At 33.5% G+C, this 19193-nt stretch overlaps 1 protein-coding gene across 1 annotated transcript; it reads right to left on the reverse strand.

Annotated features, from left to right (window-relative positions):
• Window positions 1–5810: 5810 nt before the first annotated feature.
• LOC136842123 (uncharacterized) lies at window positions 5811–17640 on the reverse strand. Its single transcript, XM_067109492.1, has 2 exons — window positions 17571–17640; window positions 5811–6223 (listed from the first exon to the last, which is right to left on the reverse strand). Exons 1-2 carry the CDS (start codon window positions 17638–17640, stop codon window positions 5811–5813), a joined length of 483 nt encoding a protein of 160 aa, XP_066965593.1.
• Between the last annotated feature and the right edge of the window lie 1553 nt (window positions 17641–19193).

The following is a 19193-nucleotide window of genomic DNA, read 5'->3' on the forward strand; positions in this document are numbered from 1 at the left end:
ATTTCATTCAACCTGAGGCCAAATTCCGTTTCTTTCACCGAATGTTTTCTCCTGGGATTTTCTCTGGAGGCTTGATTTGCATTCCACTATTAAATAATGACAATTATTCTTATTACTGTAGGTGTTGTAGCAGTTTAAAACAGAACAGTACAAAGACGAAACATGCTATGATTTTTGCGTTTTTCATATTTTTTCTCATACTCAAAGCAGTTAACTGGGAAAGCAGCTCAGAATTGTTTTACACAAAATATCTTCTTATATTTTCAGTTCCACAGTCATTTCCCGGCGACTAAGTTGTTCATATCTTTTTAAATGGTTGTAACTGGTGATCACATTCTTTCATTTTTTTTATAGCAGTGAACTTTGCCTTATCAGCCATTATTTATCATAATATCAGGATCAGCAACGTTATCTAGGATTTTTGGCAGATTACGAATAACTTTTTTGTTAATGCCAGTGCATTTTGAAATCAATCCTTTTTAATGGTACAGTATTTCTAAAATAATAGATCTAATTACTACAATGATTAGTTTTTGGATACTGGGTATTTTTTTTTTTTATTTCTACCGAATTCAGTTCAAATTGTACTTACATTATGAATTATGTTACTGATGCAGAATCTTCACAATTTTTGTTTATGCCTGAATCCTTTTCGTCTGACGTCTTATGGAAACAGTGGAAGATAAGCTGGCATTGCATAGTTCTGCAAAATGATTGTTTTCACATTGAAGGTTGTGACAAGGTCTTCACGTAGACGATTCGATTATAGTTAATTCTCTGCATTTACCATAAATAAAAGTAACCTACTCTTAACACTTCGATCGGGAAAAGAGGCAGTTTTGCGGCACCAGAAAATGATCTTCTATTCAGGATGAAGATGCATTTGGTTTCCTTGCTAATTAAGTAAAAAAAAACTCACTTAATTAAATGTATTATTTTCTTATCTAACTAAGTAAAGTTGACACATACTAGTTTATTGTTTGGCTGGACCCCGGTTGAAGGTTTACGGTACAAGTCAGTGTAATTAACAGTTTTGAAAATCTTTACTTTTAATATATTACCATTTACAAACCTTATGTCTACAGGTGACGTCACATCTCTTGTCAAGTAGGATTATGAGTTGATCAGTCACGAGAGAAACGAGAGTCAAATTAAACGTTACTGGCAACCAGATTAACTAAGTTTCATCGCCAAGCGACGAGCTTCAGGGACAATACTTACACCATATAAAATTTAAGCGAGTACTGACGTAAACTTCTATCTAACATCATTAGCCACATGAAAGGTGAAAATTAAAGACCAGGTACCAAGCGCTTTCGTGTATTGCGTACACTTCTTCGGGGTACAAAGTAAAATAAATAAATAGAGACATAAACAAGAAAACTTCACAAAACAAAGATCAAAGCCACTAACAAGCTAAACATCATTACTGAATGCAATCACTAGTTTGAAGTCAAATTGTCACATACCAAACAAAAAATACTTTAAAAATATTAAGAACTGAAACTGCAGTTAGAACAGGCTATTGCTAAAAGGTAACATTGTACTTCCCTACAATTTTATGAACAAGGTAACTATCTAATTTAAGAAGACCCGAACTAATATTCATAAGTTGATTGTTAAAATGCTTAATAAAGGCAGATTCAATTATATTTCTCTTAACAATGTGGTTACGAAAAAATGATCTCGGATGAATTTTTCCAGTCTATACAATGGTTAAAATCATTCATATGTTCAAATAAAGCACTTGTCAATTGGCCTGTTCGAACTGCGTAACGATTCTGTTTTAAACGATAATCTAGTTCTTTACCAGTTTGACCAAGGTATTTATTACTACACCCAGCACAAGGAATCGTGTAAATACAGCCATTAATTTGTTTTGGGGAGTTACGAACAATGATATTTTGAAGTGTCCCTGAATTCTTGTAAACGACAGTTCTCTTGAAAATTTTCAGTAATTTTTTAATGAAACAAAGATTTACGTCATATGGAAGTGTCAAAATATTTTCTCTTACTAAAGGCTCCCTATATATATATATATATATATATATATATATATATATATATATATATATATATATATATATATATATATACATACATACATACACACACACACACACACACACACACACACACACACACACACACACATATATATATATATATATATATATATATTGTCATAAACTTGGGGCTAGGTTGGGGAGAGAATTGAAACAAATTTTAAAAAGGTATTGCCAAAGAATCAAGTGGGCCTGAGTTTATGAACAAAACAAAAGGTATTTGAAACTTACCTTAGATTTCCTGGATTTACAAGTAAATGATGAAGGTCGCCATTTGAAATTAGACTACATTTACAATTAAAAGGGGGTATTTACAGAGACTAAGCAATTATGCAAGGATACAAAACAGAATGCAAAATGGTACCCAATGGGCAGGTTCATTAATTATATAAAGTGAGCAATAATGCAGTAATTGGCAAACAAGCAATCTAATCAGAAAGGGGCTAATGTACAATTATTCCTGCTATAATAATAATTTGGTTAGGCCAAAATTACATTAAGTGGTCTCAGTTAATTATGCTGCAAGGTATGGACTCCAGGATGATGGAATTAATTCATAATAAATTCTGTGGGCCACAACAGACTTTGGTATTCGGGCTGCGACCAGGAATGGTTCGAAATTTGAATGGCAGTGTGACTGAGAGGACACAGCTTGACAACGAAGCAGACGGTATCTCCCCTGTAAGAGAGGTTATGAGTTAGCACTGCACAAACTGAGAGAAATGAAATCTACCTATAAAATATTACACAATGCACGTTCTTAAATACTAAAATTATGTAGCCCAGAAGATAATTATAAGAAATCACGTAATCACAGTCTTTGAATAGTAATGGATTTAGGCTCGGGTACAATGAACACGTGTTCACCACCACCACACAAAGAGAAAGCTTCAACACTTGTATTACTTAGACTAATTTGCCCTTAAGTTGCACTGGGGAAGGGAAAATACTAGATATTTATTACTGGATCTTTTACAGGAATTCAAGGCATGTTACGGGGCGATTTATGGGATGCCGAAGCAGGACACTTAACAAAGGAGAAATGCTTTATGGAGGAAGGAATTAAAGTTTGAAGGAATGGGAAATTTAAGGGGTTCAGGGAGAAGGGAAAGGGCTGGCTTACTGACTATTTGCAATGCACGAACCTGGTCTTACAATTGCAGGCACCAACAGTCGATCAGCCGTTCGTCAGAAATATTTCAGCCAGCGTGAAGCAGAGATGGAGACGCCAGACATGGCGGTCCGAATGAAGTCAAGGAAGTCTCTGCCGAAATCTCACAAACAGCGGCAGCTGGCTGTGTCTTCAAAATTTAGGCCGATCTCCCCTGCAAAGAGTCATACAGCCAGCAATGAGAACAGAGGAAAAGGATCCTTAAATGTTAAATACTTAAAGGTTAAGGTCCTACCTGGCCTCTAGCCCTAATAAGCCTATTAACCTTTCCCAGGCGCTAACTACTCCCACATCACGTGATGGGGGTGAAAAGGGAGTCCCATTGTTCCCCTGATCGGACGATTGAAGGGGGAAGGGAGGCCTATCTGTTACACACTGGTGCTAACAGCTATGATCTGGTTCAAACTACGCTTCGTTTCGTCCTCGCCTGCCATTTTTCCCTGCCCCGACAGTCAAATGAACAGCAAACTGCATCTCAAAATTAATGATGCACTGGTGTCTACATGAGGGAGGGATATATCCTGACAATATATATATATATATATATATATATATATATATATATATATATATATATATATATATATATATATAGTGTGTGTGTGTGAATTTTGTCACATGCACCACAACATTCTGTTATATTTGCAGATATTAAGCCACAAATGTTGTTTAATATCCAGTTGACTATACCTCGGGAATAACTTACACTCAAATGGAATTATAACTGATGGGTGTTTCATCACCAGTTGAGTTCGAAGAGCCGTCTGGTGGACAAATAACAACGTCCAGTGACCTCTGATCATTTGCCATTTACTACTGCTAGTAGAGGCTCCAAAAACATATATATATAAAAATAATACAACATCCAGCACCAAGTTATCTTTAGAACTCACATAACATCAGCCCTTTCATATATCAACAAGAAAGCTCATGTTGCTGTATTTCTCATACTTAGTAGACTTTACAATCAATGAATTTTTGGTGCTAGTGCTTCTGCATATTAATACACGCATATTTCAGCAAACCTATACTTGTTTCAACGATTATTTTTTGTGAATGGTCCTGTACATTTGCGAGAAGATATCCGCACCGATATAGAAAAAGAATGTAATGGTTAGAAGGAATGATTTTATTCATAATATTTTTGTGTCTGCCATTTTGACTTTCATCTATTTTCAGCGACATGGCAAAGAAAGATGGAAAATAAAAAGTTCTGTGCGGTATGTTATTACCAACACGAGAGAGTAATTTTTCCCGAGGCTTTGAAACATGACTATTTTTAAATAAGATATACAATATTTGTTATACAAGGAGATATGAATATGAGTTTTTACCTAGACAAATATAAAATGAAACCCTATCTTTACTCATTTCTTCAAAAAGAAAATATGTAAGTGAAAATCTTACAATTCATCCATCCACGTATGAAAGCACATCAAATATTACGGCCCATGTTTACAAACAAGCCCAAACCAAGTCGACGAATGTTCTCCGAAACAAAAGCAACTGCAACTGATGAAACAATAACGCCGGTTGTACGGATTGCTTTCATTCTGTGGAAAAATACCTTTGGATTTACAAGCGCTTCACCCTTTTCATAGGAAACATCAAGAGCCTGCCCACAGATTGGGTTCGATTGTCAACCTGTAGAAAACAGTCAAAGGCCGGATTAAGCCAAACCGAGACTCGATCAGACCTGCGGAACTCCAATTGCCATATACTCAATCAAATATCTTTATATTTTACATTGTAATAACGATATAAAATAAAGGAAGTACGTTTATTTATTTTCAATGTATGGACAATACTCTGAAATCGTAGTTTCAAGGAAATCGACCCCAGTGCTATGCCACCATGCTAAGCTATACACAAACACACACACACACACACACACACACACACACACACACACACACACACACACATATATATATATATATATATATATATATATATATATATATATATATATATATATATATATATATATATATATATATATATATATATATATAAAACTATCTGCAATTTCTATTGAAGTCAATGGCATTATTTGTAAAGGCTATCTTTTTATTTAGAATTTGAAATAGTCTATATTTCTTCATTTTCTCTTCAGGTAAGCTTCTGAGGGATAGGGAAAAATTATCCACGTAACTTTTCATTTACTTGTTAAATAAATGTAAAGAAATTTTAATTTTTCCCTTATTCCTGAGAAGCTTGGCCGAAGAGAAAAACAAGAAGTATAGATTGATTCAAATCTAAATAAAAAGATAGTCTCTGCAAATAATTCTTTTGACTTCAATAGAATATATATATATATATATATATATATATATATATATATATATATATATATATATATATATATATATATATAGATATACATGTATAAAGGTAGGCGTGGATTGATATTTCCCAGCTTGCATTCCATTTGCAGAAAAAGGCATCTCTAAATGTTGCCATCAATAACACCCAAACTATTCAATAAAAATCAATGAAATTAACTGTGAATATTCACCAACGCATCTCCTCTCCAAGGAATTAATACTTGGAGGGATGCCCTTTGCTCCTCTTCACCTCTTTAACCTTTCTGGGATGGAGTCGGCGAGGTTCTGAAGCCTGTCAGCTGCGACCTCCTCCCACGTTGTATGAAGGGCTGCGGTCAGAAGCTCAATCGTCGAGGTGTCGACGCTCTTAATCTTCTGCTTTAGCATGGCCCACAAATTTTCAATAGGGTTAAGGTCTGGGGATTTTCCAGGCCAATCTTCCATGAAATTAATGCCACAATCAGAAAGCCACCCTTCACTAACTTGGAGGTGTTGAAAAATTTCTGTCTTCGTCTTCTCAAAAGCTTCCTCGAGGTGCTCGTTCAGCAAGAGGTAGCTCTCCTTTGTAACAGTCTCCTTAGGTGGTAAGACAATAGGGGACGACACTCCGTGATACCCGAACCACCCCTCAAGACCATAGCAAAAGGGGGATGCTTCACCTTAGACATCACGGAAGCACTGAAATCCGGACCATAATACACACAACAAACGTTTCCCGTCAAGACTTGGATAGCTGGAGTTCTTATTGTCTGGTGGGTGGCATTTGATCAGAGCGTGGGTGGGCTCTACTTGCCAATTAGTCAATGTCTTCCAGCCGATTTTTTGCATGAGATGACGGTGGCCCAGGAGTTATTATTATTATTATTATTATTATTATTATTATTATTATTATTATTATTATTATTTATTTATTTTTTTAATAACTGATGATCAACTATGTTTTTGGTACTTCCACTTACTAATCGAGCTGGCTATATTCCTTATATTTAATCTAAGCCTGCAGTTAGACACTTAAATTGTGTGATGCCTGGGATGGAGGTATGGTGTGAGGCTCCCAGGGCTAGGGGAGGCGTGCGAGAGGCCGAGGGGCCCAGTTTTTATGCAAGTATAGGGACCTGAAAGGGTGATGCTTAGGCCCTGCACATTGCATCCCACCAAGTTTTGATTCATTGGAAAGGAAAGGCGTTGGTGAGAGTTCACAGCTAATTTCATTGTTTTTTTATTGAATTTTTTGGATATTATTGATGGCAACATTTAGAGATGCTTTTTCCGCAATTGCAATGCAAGCTGCAGTATCAATCCACGCCTACTTGTGTGTGTATGTGTATATATATATATATATATATATATATATATATATATATATATATATATATATATATATATATATATGTATATATAGTGCTTGTGTTTGTAAGTGTGAGTTTGTACCAATTAGTTGTGTGTATTGTACACATGCAATTTATTTACACTCACAAATATTAAGCCACAAACACAGAATAATATGGATTTCAGTTTTAAATCAGTGTATCTGCTCTTGCTAGGATTCCAGCTTGTCTTTTTTGGTTTGCTAGAAAGGAAACACACACATTCCCCTTCCCCTTCTTCCTCCCCCTCCTCCTTTCCCATTCCTCTTCCCTCCTCTTCCCCTTCTCTTTTCCTTTTTACATGATCCCCTCCTCTTCCCCTTCTCTTTTCCTTTTTATCCTCTCACGCATTATTTGGAGCTTATCTTTCTTCCAGAAGTTTCTTACTCGCCTAAATCAATCCCTCAGTCACACTTCACCTTGCTATCAGAAAGGTTATTCCTGGACACAAAGCTTTATTTCGCCTCAGCTTCTACTTTCCTCATATTTCTCACTAGTCTGATTTTTTAAAGGATAATTTTATTACAGTGGTTAACAGTGTGTGATAATCTTGTCACAGCATCTGACTTTCAATCTACTCAACTCTTAAGGTCTTACTATTATTCAGTCTCTCAGTTGCCATCCTAGGATCTTCATCAGTTACTTTAAGTCATTCTCAAACTTTATAGTACTGACCCGTACCGCTCATGCATCGTCAGTTCTGCCTCTCATCTGCAAAGGAATAAGTCCATACACTAGGCGCTGGCTTTTCTTCAGACAACATCTTCTCTTTGCTTCTCTTGTTTCTGAGGTGAATTTGCTCCGAAGCCTATCTCTCCGCATTTACTTCCATAGAGAACAATGCGTAAAATACATGGACACATTCACTCCTCTCCTTCCTCTATGTTTCCCTCTGTCAGTGAGTATGTACGTATTTTCTCTAAGTCATGACAAAGGAAGTTTCATTAGTTTAAATATGAACGTATTGAAATAATCTCAAAATTGCTGAAATAAAAAATATATTAGGGAACAACTTTAAAGCCGAAATGTTGTAGAATTAAATTTTCTTGAAACATATTTCAGTTCTCCAATTCCAAAAGAAATTTTGTTGGGAAGACTTGGTATATACCCGAGGCATTTGCAAGTTTCATGTAGACCATTTGGATTTTGTTAGAAAAGTGTTACCGATGAAATATGAATTGGCGTGGGTACAATTGAATTTCTCTGAACTACCTGCTACTTTTTTCTTTAATTTTTTTTTATTTTTACGATATAAAGTAGGGTAATATAAAGTAGGGAACAGATTTTTTTATATCTCTTAAAACAGAGTTTCGAATACCCTTTGTCTTTTAAAATTCTACATTAATAAATATTTATCAACTCCGTAATATCGTGATTTAAAAATCAGCACTACAAATATTTCAGTTCAGATAGCAGATAATTTTTTTGCCTATTCTTTGTACATAAAAATGACTGTAAAACTGGTGCTTTTCAGTTTTATGATAATTAAAATTAGCATCAGAATTTTATACGGAGGATTTACATTTTAATTGCGTGAATCAGTTCTCTTATGTGAAGGTTATTTCGCAATCAGGTAAAACTCACTACGCGTCGCTTCATCCTCTCAGCATTGATTAACACATTCTTGGTAATAGTGAATATCTACCTTAAATTGCAAATGGTTCTGTTTTTATTCCTAACAGAAGAGATATTAGAAAAACACAGTGGCAAATGAGTATGAATTTTTCCTCATTCGTGAGAGGAATACTTGGACGCCAGCCCTTTTCAACTCTTCAATGCAATGATAAATTACAGCAAGATCCAAAAGAATCATCATACTGAACTAATTTTTCGATGAAACTTGGTTTCTCCGATGAACACGTGAACAAAATAATTTATTTTCTTTGGAACTCTCTCTCTCATTCATGTTTTGAGCGTTGTGCTTTGGGTATCTTCTGCGTTCAGTGATACCCAAGTCGGCTGTGGTGTAGCAACGAGGAGGCTCGATCGAACATTGTGCAATACCCAACCATCTGCCGTCTTTGGCTGGAGCTCCTTTGCTTGAAGGCAGAGTCAGGCATAATATTTCATAATGTGAATATTTTGGTGCTAATATATGCCTAATGTGTCAATTATTTATGTGATTTTCTTGGTACTTTCTTTTGCAGTTTACATTTTTATTTTAAAACTATTAATTCTTGGTTTGTGATATTATTCGGTAGCGGATATCTAATAAAATAAATAAATGATCTGTTGACTTGTCCATACGGAATTAATATAACACTAATGCAACACTATCATTTCAAATGCCATGAAATTTATTTTACTGTTTTTTTGGAATTTACAGAATTTTCTTCCGCTATAAAGACTAGTATTAAACAGCTGAAGTCCGAAGAAAATTTAAGTTACGAATCTATCTTTATCAAGCAAAATTTCTTGAGTGATAAGGAACCAGGAGCACGGAAGACAAAGGTAGACTGCCATCATGTAAAATTTTCTAATGTCAAATATATTTACCATAAAATCAGTAAATATACAGATTAATGCTGCATCTGGAATTGCTTATTTACTGGTTCCCAAAATTCATATTGTATTTTGGCAAAGCAATGGCTCACAACAAATGAAAATGCCTTTGGAAAATTGTGGATATTGCCGCATAAATTAATTTGGAAAATATTAATTTCGTTACTGCTAAATATAACTTCTTCACTATTAGGAGATAATTTATCAATTAAAAAATAAGGTTTTGGCAATTTACCTGTTTATAGCTCAGAATAAGCCTTTAATCAGATGAATTCGCTAAAATGCATCGCTGATAGTTCCATATTAAAATATTCTTAATGATAAAAGATTAAAAACGAATAAATTGTACCACACAAAGGTGTTCAATTGCAACCTTTTTTTTTATTTTATTGCTCCGTTCGGAACAAAGAAATTTTAAGAAGATAAACATTATCAATAAAACCAAAGGACGTGTTGTGCATAAAGATGAGGAAGATTAATTAGGAGAGAGAGAGAGAGAGAGAGAGAGAGAGAGAGAGAGAGAGAGAGAGAGAGAGAGAGAGAGAGAGAGATTTAATTCAGTTGCTTTTTTCATTATTCTTTACATTACATCCATGTTCCTTCCTTCTGATGCTTCCTCTTATGTCTTTTGGGCTCCATAAACACAATAATTGATATTTAGCCTCACGTCATAAATGGGACAGTATTATATATATATATATATATATATATATATATATATATATATATATATATATATATATATATATATATATATATAGATATATATATATATATATATATATATATATATATATATATATATATATATATATATATATATACATATTCATATATATATATATATATATATATATATATATATATATATATATATATATATATATATATATATATATATATATATATATATATATATATATATATATATACACACACACACACACACACACACATATATATATAGCATTAGGTATAGAACATTATAGTATAATATACACCATGTTAACCTTTTGTGTAATTAAGCATTTTGTTGGCTTGAAGATATTCTTGGCGAGTGAAAACGCGAGTCAGTGTTTACGAAGTCTGATGGTTAGCTTTGCTGCCCGTGGAGACAGAGAACATTCTCCACTCGAGGGGTCCAGCTGACGCATGACTCCTTGAACAATGCCCCCCAACTACGTCATGGAACCTCCCCGTAACGGAAGTCGTTGGCGGACACGTTCCGGACGAAAGTTTGTTCACAAGTTCGCTCCGATGGGCGGAACAAAGGAAGTGTAACTTTTACATTTTGAGTACAGATTAATTATTCGGGTGCTAATCGCTTGTTGTGAAGACCTGGTTTTGTTGGGGCGCTGTCGAGCTGCCAGTGAGGTAAGCCAAGTCTTTGATTTTCAAAGGCCAATCGGACTTTATCATTTTCCTTGTGTTTAACCTGTACTGTTCTTTTTACAGATGGCTTATGCTTTGGATATTTCTTTTCATCTCCATTTTTTTATTTTATGCCATTTGTGTTGTTTTAATATTTCGGTTTTGCTTTCCATGTGCCATTTTATTTCTTGCATTGATCTGATGTGTTGTTTCTTTGAATCAGTAACGTGGGAAAAATCCCACAACTATTTTTTTCTGTGCCTGTTTTATAACTTACCTTTTTTTTTGGTTCCTCATATGTATCACTAGAGGTCACAAGTTAAAGGGAACTTTGACAGTAGTCATGACTTTGGTCATGTTAGACATATCTGACTTATATGTTGTGGAGACTTAGTCAACATTGGTGTTGCTTTTATCACCCATTACACCATTTTATTTAATTTAATTTAATTTCATTTTTCCGCGTTAGACTTATGAATAAACTGTGTTTTTAAATACTTGAATTTACTATTTTTCCTAGATTAGTTAGTAGCTTTGTTTTTGAAAAAGAGGGAGAGAGAGAGACAGAGAGAATGAGGAAAAATGCTCCTCTCGGCTTGAAGTTGACCAACGCTACCGAGGCACTTCTTCGAGGTAAGTTGATATATATAATACGCCCTCTTGGAGGGCGTAATAAATATCTTTTCTAGTTGGACACTTTTATCTCCCACAGAAAAAACGCTCAAGTTGACTGTCCAGTATACCGGCATTAACATTCTGTAAATTGGCAACTTACGCGTGATTTTATTAATAGTGAGGAGAAGATTTGATCTTTCATTTCTCAATAAAGAGGCTTACATGCCTCATTCACCCTGTAATGCGTAATTAGATAGTGCTGTTCCGCATAAGACCCCAGAGACTTCCAAAATACGCGTAGTAATATATTTCCATGTTTTCTTGGAAGATGGCCCAATTTGATGCTTTAGTTGGCTTCATTGTAATGTTTTATTTTCACAGCTTATTGTCATGAAGGCATACTAATCAACGAAGAAGTATTGTGTGAGAGAAACTCTGAGAGCTTATTTTCCTCGTGCTGGTTGTTGTGTATGTGTCATTTTCATCTTTTGGTAATTTTGTACTAAAGCTAAAGAAACAATATTGTATTATTACTAATAATAAATGCCAAATGCATGCATGGGTACGCGAACTGGCAGGCCTGTGTCATAATTTCCTAATACATTTTAGGAGAGAGTGGTTGAGTTTTTTTTTCAAGAGCAAGGTTTATTCAGTAGTCTTGGAGTTTTATTTACCACTTCAGCCTGTGAGGACCTGTGTAGCTCCCTAATTCAGCAGTAGTTGCTATTGAATTTTTCTAATGAGAAACCTTATTATTATTATTTTCCAGCTAGGAGTAAAAGAATATTAATTAGCAGAGAAGTCACAACGACTAATAAAAGAGTACCTGGTAGTAAAAGTACCTACGCCTTCACAATATTTACGTACATGGGGTAATGAAAGTCTGGCTATTGCATGTTTTTAGTTGTTCTTCCCCTGCTTTTTTCGTCTGTTTTTTTAATGATCTCGGTAATACCTATGGGTATTGTAGTAGTAATCTAACTTCATAATGAATGACAAAGAGAAAAACAGTCGAGACCTAAGAGTTGTGAATAGTGTGACCTGAGGATGATGTGAAATTTGTCATCGTGACCAATTTCTGTCATTGGTAACCCATCCGCCTCTCACACACTCTCTTTGCCTGTCTGTCTCATATGACTAATGTGGTCTGATTTTTTTTTTTTAAGTAAAACGGTTATGTTCAAATTTTAATTTAAAATATTTTAGGCCACTATTGTTTGAAATATATAAAATACAAGAACTTTTTAATCAAGATGCTTTTCAGCTTACATATAAAGTTGAATAATTTCTTTTGCAATGAAGTTAAATCCGGTGCTCAACATTAAATTTTGTGGGCTCCGGTTAAGGAATTAATCAATGCATAAAAGTATGAAGTCATTTAGGATTTTAAAGGCTTCTAAAATAGAAGGGGCCCTTGAAAGCTAAAGAGTTCGGTTTTGTTACGCAAAATTAGAAAACTATATTGAATAGTCTTTTAGTTTGCATTTTTCAAAACGTGAATTTTTCTCGTCTATGATGTACATGGTCATTATTCATGTTAGGTTAAGACTTAATGACGGGTAAGATACAAAACACACACACATGTGTATCCATACATACACACACGCACACACATATATATATGTATCTATCTACCTATCTATCTATCTATCTATCTATCTATCTATATATATATATATATATATATATATATATATATATATATATATATATATATATATATATATATATATATATATATATATATATATATATATATATATATATATTTTAGCCAAGGCCACAGGAAAAATAAAGGAGCACCAAGCGCATTCGTGTTCTTTCAACACATTTTTGAGGTACATTGTACCTCGAAAATCTGTTGAAAGAGCACGAGAGCCCTTGGTACTCCTTTAAAATAAAAAAGGAGTACCAAGCGCATTCGTGTTCTTTCAACACATTTTCCAGGTACAATGTACCCCAAAAATGCGTTGAAAGAACACACTTGCGCTTGGTACTCCTTTTTGTTTTTCCTGTGTCCTTGGCTAAATGTATTGTCACACGCTATTTAGTGACATATAAGCATATATATATATATATATATATATATATATATATATATATATATATATATATATATATATATATATATATATATATATATATATATATATAAATATATATATATATATATATATATATATATATATATATATATATATATATATATATATATATATATATATATATATATATATATATATATATATATATATATATATATATATATATATATATATATATATATATATATATATATATATATATATATATATATATATATATATATATATATATATATATATATGAAGATAAAAGGCCCATAAAACACTATTTGAACATTTGCAACCATATATTTCAGGCAGTTCCTTCTGTGCCCCTGTTCATTTGACCAGTGAACAGGGGCACAGAAGGAAGTGCCTGAAAATATGGTTTCAAACTTTCAAATAGTATTTTATATAGGCCTTTTATCTTCATATTATACTGTAGTGTTATAGTAAAGATAATCATATATATATATATATATATATATATATATATATATATATATATATATATATATATATATATATATATATATATATATATATATATATATATATATATATATATATATATATATATATATATATATGTGTGTGTGTGTGTGTGTGTTTTTGTGTAATTGGAATTATTATCTAGTAAAAATTATTCATTCATTCATTTCTTCGTCTATTAAGTAAAAGCTTTAATCACACGGTAAGAGGCAAACATCGTAGTGATTTTTCAGAGAAAGCTAATCTGAAGGTATAACAACTCGATTTAATGCAAGCTTCTTTGGACGAATGTATACTGAGCAGAATATCTCATCAATATTTCTAGGAGCAGATCCTAAAATACCTCCAACCTAAACTTACAAGAGCTGAACTCGTTTAATATCCACAGAGATGAGATTCCGATATCCCTTGGATAAAAGTAAATACAATATATTGAACAAAAAGAAAGTATAACAGTTTTTTTAATATACCTTCAAATCTCTATGTAGAAATATTTTCTGCCTCATGTCTGAACAGTCAGAAGTATGAAATCTAAAGCATGAAACCTAGGAATTGAATTATTGTTAGGGTGTTTCTTCATTCTTTCAGCTGGCAAACACGCAAAAACTTTTTTTGTTTTATTTTACTGAAACTGGTTATTTCAATCAAGTCTTTGCTCTTTGCCTCTTTTTTCGAATGATTTTCCCGTTGTCACCGAGCAGTATTACACATAAGGCTGATAGCCTTTGCATTTTATAAAAGATGTTGGTTTCGTGCTTAATGTTAATTTTGACTGATAAAGATGAAGAGTAAAAAATAACATTTTAGGTTCATATCCATCTACTCAAGTGCCCTTTAGAAAATGCTGGTGCTCATCCACATTCAAAAACACTTCAGAATCTGATTAATTCTTATTTGCCTATAAACTCCATAGCCTCAAAATTTCTTTGAAACTCTTTGAAAACTGTAGAAAATATTTTGTGGATAAACAAGCAGACAGGCAGAAAGGCAAAAATCAAACAGTTATGCGCCATCCAATTTTGTCTGTGAAGGTAATGGGGCTTTTAACTTATCGTTAACTGATAATGCTAAGTATGCTTTGAGACCTAAAATGGTAACATTGATTAGTTCTTCCATATTTGTAGTAGGCGACAATGTCCTTTTTTTCAGGTTTAGTTGGGCTAGTGTTACTTTCGCAATATATCATTAATACATATTTCTGGCCCTATATTGCGACATTATGACTAGTGTTACACATAAAACATTTCTAAGCCATTAACATGAATTATGGTACTAAATACTTAGTAGCAAGGCTTAGGAACCTGAAAACATTGCTTAATCTTTGCTGGTGTAATAATGGCTAGTGGCCATATTGTACGAATAACACACACACACACACACACACACACACACACACACACACACACACACATATATATATATATATATATATATATATATATATATATATATATATATATATATATATATATATATATATATATATATATATATATATAATAAAAGTTTGTGCTTTTGTGTGAGTTCATGATATTAGTCGAACATCCAAACAAGATAGTCACTATGCGTGATATAAGCAAGATACAATCGTTTAAGTTTTTAACCCTAGATCCATATTTGACAGACGTCGTGTTTGGAAAAGAAAAACTTGGAACTACATTGAAATGGAATCAATTGTATATAAAATCTTTCGTGAGGAGAGTGCTGCTCCTGTTGGTTTTCTCACTGAAGATGCATTTTGTACTTTCACGCTGCAGTTTTCTTATTCTGCAAACTGTATCTGTCTGTACAATGATTTTTGAATACTCTAAAGCTGCAAGCATGACATGTGCTTTTGTTCACTATCTTATCCGTTTTATTCTTTAAGCTCCATCATCTACAGAAAGCTGTGATACTGGAAGTCGATGAGATGTCAACCATGGCTTAAACATTTCTACTGGAAGCCACAGCTATACGTGCTAATCAGCGCTAATTAACAAAGAAGTTTATGGAGTGCTGCAAGGCCTTTCGACGTTAGTCCTTTTCTTAGCAGACTGAATAAATATAAATATATTATCATTTGCACTCCTTTAAAGTGGTATAGATATGTTGACAATATTTTAGCTGTTTTGCCTGCCGATATTGATGTAAATGATTTACTCTCTAATTTAAATAACCAGGTACCATCCATTAAGTTTGCTTTAGAATTAGAAAAAGACAATTGCCGCCTTTTCTTAGATGTTTTAAGTAGAGAACCATTTCAATGCAAATTCATTGTTTACCGGAAACCAACCAACAACTTAACTTATGTCCATTTTTATTCAGGCCATCGCCTTAATATCAAAATATCCATTTTCTCTTCTGTTTTTAGGAGAATTGCACATTGTCAGTCCCCAGTATTTGGATCAAGAAGTCGAATACCTAAGAAAAATAGGGACAGATTTATGTTATCCTTCACATATAATAGATATTTGCTATAATAAAACTCACAGTAAGTTTTATTGTGGAAGTAACATGGAGAAGAAACCCCTAAGAACATTCTTAGCTTGCCTTATTTTAGTTGTTTTGAAAACATAAAATCATTGTTAAAATCTTTTAATGTCAACCATGTTTTTTCCTCTCAAAACACACTAAAAGGAGTGTTGATAAAAAATAGCCCTAAGGAAAACAACAACAACATAATATATAAAATTCCATGTATGGACTGTCCCTCTGTTTATATCGGCCAATCCAGCAAGGATTTAGATGTAAGGATTAAGCAACATAAGCCCTCTGTCAAAACTGGACAAACATCCATTGCTATATTCATTCATTTAAGTGAAAACTCTCACAGGATGAACTGGACTGAAAGTTCAGTGATTTCCAGATCAAACAAAATCTCTCCAAGAGATCTTTTGGAATCCGCTATTATACAGCTCACTTCCAGTTGTAATATTAATCTTAGCCCTGGCATGTATTATCAGAACCCCCGTATAAGCAAAAGTTTCAGGAATGACATAAAAGATAAAATCACTGACTTAATTAAAAATTAGTTATCTTAATTATAGTTTCTATGTATTCGTATGTTTAATTTATATTTCTTTGTTAAATATGTTCACCTTGTAAAAATATTTTTGTTTACCAAAAATGTGAATGATTGAGTTGTGCTTTTTAAAACATATGATACGTTAGTGGTCAGTCACATTCTCTGTATAATCTTTTAATTGCCCTGTACCCGTTTTTGAGCCGTTGAGCCTAATCCTCTGAAAAACCTCTTAAACACTCAACCCTGTTTTGGTATGTCTGCTAATTCTTTAATTGTGTTGGATTCCAGGTACACATTTATACACGCCTTCTTTGTAAAACTTATTTTTATATTTCTTCAGTCCGCTAAGTAAAGGACTAATGTCGAAAGGGCTTGCAGCACTCCATTGTTTCACTTTCCTTTGTGGATTTTGTCATATATATATATATATATATATATATATATATATATATATATATATATATATATATATATTGCTAAGAGAGTTAACTCTCTCAAGGCAACTCCCATTTCAACAATAAAGTAAAATTCATATTGTTAATTAAGTTCGTTTGGAGACACGCAGACTGACGGTTGTAGAGATTTGCCCCTCCAATCTCACTAATTTCCCTTGGTGCTTTTAATCCTCTTTTGAGATCCATGACTGCAATAAACCTTCTTATTCCATATTACTGACCTGTACTCGGAGAAGATACCTGGCCGAAATGACCCAAGGCACTGATTAAAACGTCCATGCCTCCTGTATAAATTGAGGCACAGATTAACAGGCCAGCCTTCGCCCAACGAGAAAGTTAGACATACCCAGAATGCATCTGTCTCAGAAGCCGGTAATCCTTGGAGATTATAAATAGCTCCCAATTGTAGGAGATCGACAGAAACCAGAACGATTCAAACGTGTTACATCTCCCGAATGGCCGCTCCTTCAGAGCTAACTTCCCCCTGTGGCTGAATGTCTCACTCCTCGTATCTTATATCCAGTGCCAATCCCACCCCCATTTCCCTGTCTCTCCATTGGTATGACTACAGTAGCTATCTCTTCAGAATTAATGTACATTAAGGAATTGAGGTTGCAGTCTTTTAGCCTTTCTCTTCTCCTAAATGTTTCCGTTTCAAAGTGCAATTCTTACATAGACATGATCTGTCACATTAAACTCGTGTTGTATCTTTATTCAGTAGTGTTTTATGAAAAGAGGACTTCTGTCACCTCCAGCGCTAGCCTTGTATCCTCACTGTTACCGTTAATTCACCCAGTGATCATATGCCTTTCTATATAGCAGAAAGAAGTCCTTGCCCTGTAAATCCCTCAGCCACGACTGCATGCTTGTTGGTTGCACCGAGGAAATTTCAATTACAACCTTATGAAATGCGCCATTGAAGCGTAGTTCCCGGCACCCAGTTAACGTCTATTATTAATTTTTTATGTGCTGCAGCAGGACCCCAGTGGCCTGCCTTATTCCTCGTTATCTGCTGACTTTATATTAATGTAAATACATGTAATTTAGTTATCCTAAGAGTTTATCGCCAGAGTCCTTCTAAAGTAGGCCTTCAGTCCCTGTTCCCATTATTTTTACTCTTGGAGGTGATACAGTCATATTAGCTACATTTTTTGATAAGTTCCTTCCCCCACCTTCAGGCTTAAGAATATATATATATATATATATATATATATATATATATATATATATATATATATATATATATATATATATATATATATATATATATATATATATATATATATATATATATAATTTTTCTGGTTTTGGTACCAACTTTTACAGCTCTTGTTTCGATAACTTTAAATCCAACTCTGTTTCTACTCTTCTTCACAGAGGACTCGTCTTTACGTCAAACTGGAGCCTTTTCCATAAAGAAATTTCATTTTTAATTGACCTTTTTCAAAAATAACTGCTTCCCTGCAAAGCTGGTGTATAGGAAATTACATAAACTACTCAACAAACATTTCATTACAAAACCAGCAGTTTTAACCGTCCAAAAAATGGAGTTTTACGCAAGCTTTCCTTTTACTCATGACCTCAAGTTTCACAAAAAGTTCACTCAAAATATTCAGGATCATGTTTATGCCATTGACGTTACTTTAATTCCTAAGAACCCATTCACCATCGGCTCACTCTTTAAAACTAAAGATCGGTTATCACCCTATATGTCATCTGGTGTTGTTTATAAATATACT

The sequence above is a fragment of the Macrobrachium rosenbergii genome, chromosome 2 (genome assembly GCF_040412425.1).
Source record: "Macrobrachium rosenbergii isolate ZJJX-2024 chromosome 2, ASM4041242v1, whole genome shotgun sequence".
NCBI lineage: Eukaryota > Metazoa > Arthropoda > Malacostraca > Decapoda > Palaemonidae > Macrobrachium > Macrobrachium rosenbergii.

Coding starts and splice junctions, on each gene's coding strand:
- LOC136842123 (XM_067109492.1), bottom strand. CDS start 17,640: ATGGATCTCAAAAGAGGATTAAAAGCACCAAGGGAAATTAGTGAGATT. Junction 6,224..17,570: donor AGGGGCAAATCTCTACAACC/GTCAGTCTGCGT, acceptor GTGATGTCTAAG/GTGAAGCATCCCCCTTTTGC.